This window comes from Lipotes vexillifer, unplaced genomic scaffold (genome assembly GCF_000442215.2).
Source record: "Lipotes vexillifer unplaced genomic scaffold, Lipotes_vexillifer_v1.1 scaffold917, whole genome shotgun sequence".
NCBI classification, from domain to species: domain Eukaryota; kingdom Metazoa; phylum Chordata; class Mammalia; order Artiodactyla; family Lipotidae; genus Lipotes; species Lipotes vexillifer.
This window is the reverse complement of record NW_006795104.1, coordinates 938,203-942,440: the sequence shown is the minus strand read 5'-3', so window position 1 is coordinate 942,440 and position 4,238 is coordinate 938,203. Positions and strand designations below refer to the sequence as shown.

Here is a 4,238-nt window from a genome sequence, read left to right as displayed (position 1 = left end):
GGACTACTCTTCATTGTGGTGTGCGGGCTTCTCATTGAGGTGGCTTCTCTTGTTGCAGAGCATGGGCTCTAGGCACTCAGGCTTCAGTAGTTGTGGTACTCGGGCTTCAGTAGTTGCGGCTCGTGGGCTCTAAAGCACAGGCTCAGTAGTTGTGGCACACGGGCTTAGTTGCTCCGAGGGATGTGGGATCTTCCCGGACCAGGGCACGAACCCGTGTCCCCTGCATCGGCAGGCGGACTCTCAACCACTGTGCCACCAGGGAAGCCCCCTTTGAAAGTATTTTAAGTCAAGGAAATATTTCCCTTGTCAGACTATTTTTACTTCAAGAAAATATTTGAGCTAAATTCTAAAAGAAAATATTAGAGCTGGAAAATATTAGCTCAACTTCTGCCAAGAAGACAGAAATCCAGGAAAAAATGAGATGGTGAAAAAATGAAATGAGATTTCAGACGTCTTCTTTAGCTTAATTTAACTAGTTTTGGTATTTAATATGAAACTGTTCCGCTCACTCTAGAACAATGGAACAGGAAACAGGACTTGAACAAGGCTTGGCAGGCTTTGTGTCTTTCCATGCAAGCCTTCATGTCTGTAACCAGTCCAAGCAAGAGTGGGGGCCAGGATTCCTGGACACACAATAGGAGCAAGAGAACTCTCAAAACTGCTGTTCATATTACCTTTGCCTTTTCTCCCTTTTCCCCTTCTTTTAGTGGCTAGAAGGGTTCTTTTGGGGTAGAAGGAAAATTTTAAAAACAAAACTAAGAATTTGCTAATTTGAATAAATGTCCATCCATGGTAAAGGAAACAGCACTGGGAGTAAGTGATGCCATTCCTCAACATAATGCAGTCTCTCTGGTCGGGTCTTTTCCTTCCATGTCACAGCAATCTTTTGGCAAACTCACTGGTTCTTTCTTTCTGTTACAACTTAATCCTACTTGGTCATAAGGGAACTTTGAGATTACCTGTAACCACAGAGGAGCTACAAGTCTTATAGTGTATCTGCCCTCTCCTAAACTATGGTAACCACCAATATGTTTTCCTAACCAAAACCCTTGAAAGTGAAAGGGGGCAATGAAACTAATTAAAATTTAAAAAATAATAATTTGCTAATTTGAAACAATAACTGTGGAAGTCTTTATTCCAGTCATGGCTGTTTCAGGTCTAATCAAACAACTAGAGATAAGAACAGAGGGGCCTAGGGACCTCACTAGTGGCACAGTGGTTAAGAATCCACCTGCCAGTGCAGGGGACATGGGTTCGAGCCCTGGTCCGGGAAGATCTCACATGCCACGGAGCAACTAAACCTGTGTGCCACAACTGCTGAGCCTGCGCTCTAGAGCCCAGGAGCCACAACTACTGAGCCCATGTGCCACAGCTACGAAAGCCTGCACGCCTAGAGCCCGTGTTCTGCAACGAGAAGCCACCGCAATGAGAAGCCCGTGCACGGCAACGAACAGTAGCCCCTGCTCACTGCAACTAGAGAAAGCCCGTGCACAGCAACGAAGACCCAACACAGCTTTAAATAAATTTTTTTTTTTTAATCTTAAAAAAAGAAAAAGGAACAGAGAGGCCTAACCCCTTCTCAAGAGTCCATGGAGCTCTGTCTCCTCAAAGAATGTGTGTGTGTTTGTGTGTGTGTGCGTGCACGCGTGTGTGAACGTCTAGTAAAAAGAGAAAGAAACAGAGACTGAGAGAGATAATAAATATGTCTAACTTTTATAACCAGAAAAAAATGTTGTTATTATTATTAAAAAAAAGAATGAACAGAGGGACTTCCCTGGTGGCACAGTAGTTAAGAATCTGCCTGCCAATGCAGGGAACACAGGTTTGAGCCCTAGTCAGGGAAGATCCCACATGCCGCGGAGCAACTAAGCCCGTGCGCCACAACTACAGAGCCTGCACTCTAGAGCTCGCGAGCCACAACTACTGAGCCCACGTGCCACAACTACTGAAGCCCGCGCGCCTTGAGCCCATGTTCCGCAACAAGAGAAGCCACTGCAATGAGAAGCCTGCGCACTGCAACGAAGAGTAGCCCCCGCTCGCCGCAACTAGAGAAAGCCCACATGCAGCAATGAAGACCCAACGCAGCCAAAAAAAAATTTAAAAAGAAAAACAAAGAATGAACAGAAACAGGAAATTCTTTCACATTACTAGCCAATAGTAAAAAAAAAAATTTTTAATATAGAAGACTTGATATATAATTAAGTTGAATAGATATCCAATTTGAATCCTACAAAGACCTTATCTTTCTTCTCAAATGTTCTATGCAAATTTACCATGTATTCAACCAAGAAGAAAATGTCAATAACGCTAAAAAGTTTAACTGAAATTTATAGTAACGATGGTTTAAAATTTAAATCCAACCACTCAAAATTGAAAACTATAGACGTAACAGTAGCATCTGTCCCACTTGTTCTGAGGCATGGAGCCTGGGACATAGTAGAAGCACCCCATGAACATGTGTTAGGATGCAGTGTGCCAGGCACTTTTGGAGTCACCATCTCATGTAAATCCTCCATACACCCCCGCAGGTCCCCCATTCTGACAGATAAGGAGCCTGGGGTTCATACGGTTTTAGTCATCCATCCAGGCCTACACCGTAGAGATGGTATCCACACCCAAGCCAGCCTGACTGCAAAGTCTATGACACCTCTCATATTTCTTATCCCTTTGACTGTAACCAATATATAGATTTCAAACAAATCATTTCCAGTCCTAAAATTAATAAATGGAAACCAAAATTCATGAATCTGCTAATTAGTCTTTTCCATCGTGGAGATTCCTTGATTTTTCAAGAGAAATCAGTGTGTGCACATATTTACCACCCACACACATATTTTTTATAAATAAATAAAAATTAAGATGAAACTTCATACTCATTTTTATATAGTCTTGATTATGTCAGACTTGGCAAGACTGAATAACACATAAATGTCATTTTGAAAATAAGTCAAAATAAATACCTCCAACCTCATCAACTTGGTGTAATTAAAGATAGAAAAAATTCATGAAGATATCAGACTTAGTCATGTCTGAAAATACAATGGCAAAGGGTAGCTTTTTTCTCCTTGATAAATGTGAGCATTATCTTCAACTATTCCTTCCAAATATATCTATACATTCTCCTAATAATTTTTTATTAAAAAGAAGCATGATTTAAAAAAGAGTATACATAACAAACAAGAAGAGTATAAACAAAAGTGTATGAAACCAAATGGAAAAAAAACCTGCTAAGACTATACAAATACACTGTGATATATTATATACAATATTTTTTAAGTCTCATAATAAGAAAGAAATTAATGCTTAGACTTTACCTTCCTGGAATCTGATCTTGCTGGAATATGCCCCAAACGGGTATCAAATGGTACGGTATATGGTCTCTTTTCAGGTATCCTGGCATCTGGCCCATCTCCACAAGTTTCCTTAACTGACGAAGTCACTGACAGGTTAAGTTTTGTTAGTTCTTCACTCAGTTGATCCACAAGAAGTTGTTGTTCTATTATTTTTTCATTCTTTGTAGAAGAGAGATAAGAATTTTAAAAACAGAGAACCTCAGTATGTATATAATGATTAAAAATAACTGTACATCGACCAAAATTACAACTACCTTAACAAAACAGTAAAACCTCATTTATCCAAAGACTAGCCTTCTGGGATTTCCCTGGCGGTCCAGTGGTTAAGACTCCACACTTCCACAGCAGTGGGCGCAGGTTCCATCCCTGGTCACGGAACTAAGATCCTGTAGGGTGCGTGGCGCAGCCAAAAAAAAAAAAATTTTTTTTTCTAAAAAAAAAAACCCAAAAAACAAAAAAACAAAGACTAGCTTTCTGGTGTTCACAAGAATTTATGATTGTCCTGAGTGGTAAAAACTTTTGAATAGTAAGCACCAATAAATACAGCCTAAAGAGTGTGCAAGACAGTGCCCCACACACTGTGATTGGTTAGCTTGCCAACCTGAAGCACTGTGATTAGCTGATCTTTATAAAAGTTTGAACCTTCAGAGTGAAATCCAAGAAGTAACAAGAGACCAGAAAGTTGAAAAGTGTAGAAAATTGCAAAGAGCTAGGTGACAGCAATGGGGACAGAAAGTCGTAACAGGTGCAGTGAAGTGAAAGTCTTTACTCAGCGAAAAAGAAAGCCAGAAACACAAAGAGATAGAAGATAGGCAATTGAGAGTCGTGGGAGAAAGAACTTGGAAATCAAAGGCAGAACAAATTATATGGGGGGGGGGGGGGGGA

At 40.5% G+C, this 4,238-nt stretch overlaps 1 protein-coding gene across 3 annotated transcripts in view; it reads right to left on the bottom strand.

Annotated features, from left to right (window-relative positions):
* The window catches only part of KIF27 (kinesin family member 27), an 83,787-nt gene that overhangs the window by 58,351 nt on the left and 21,198 nt on the right, over positions 1 to 4,238 (bottom strand). For all 3 annotated transcript variants that reach the window (XM_007467438.1, XM_007467440.1, XM_007467439.1), the window contains exon 5: positions 3,315 to 3,512. In XM_007467438.1, coding sequence (XP_007467500.1) covers positions 3,315 to 3,512 — 198 coding nt within the window. The remainder of the gene's footprint in view (positions 1 to 3,314; positions 3,513 to 4,238) is intronic.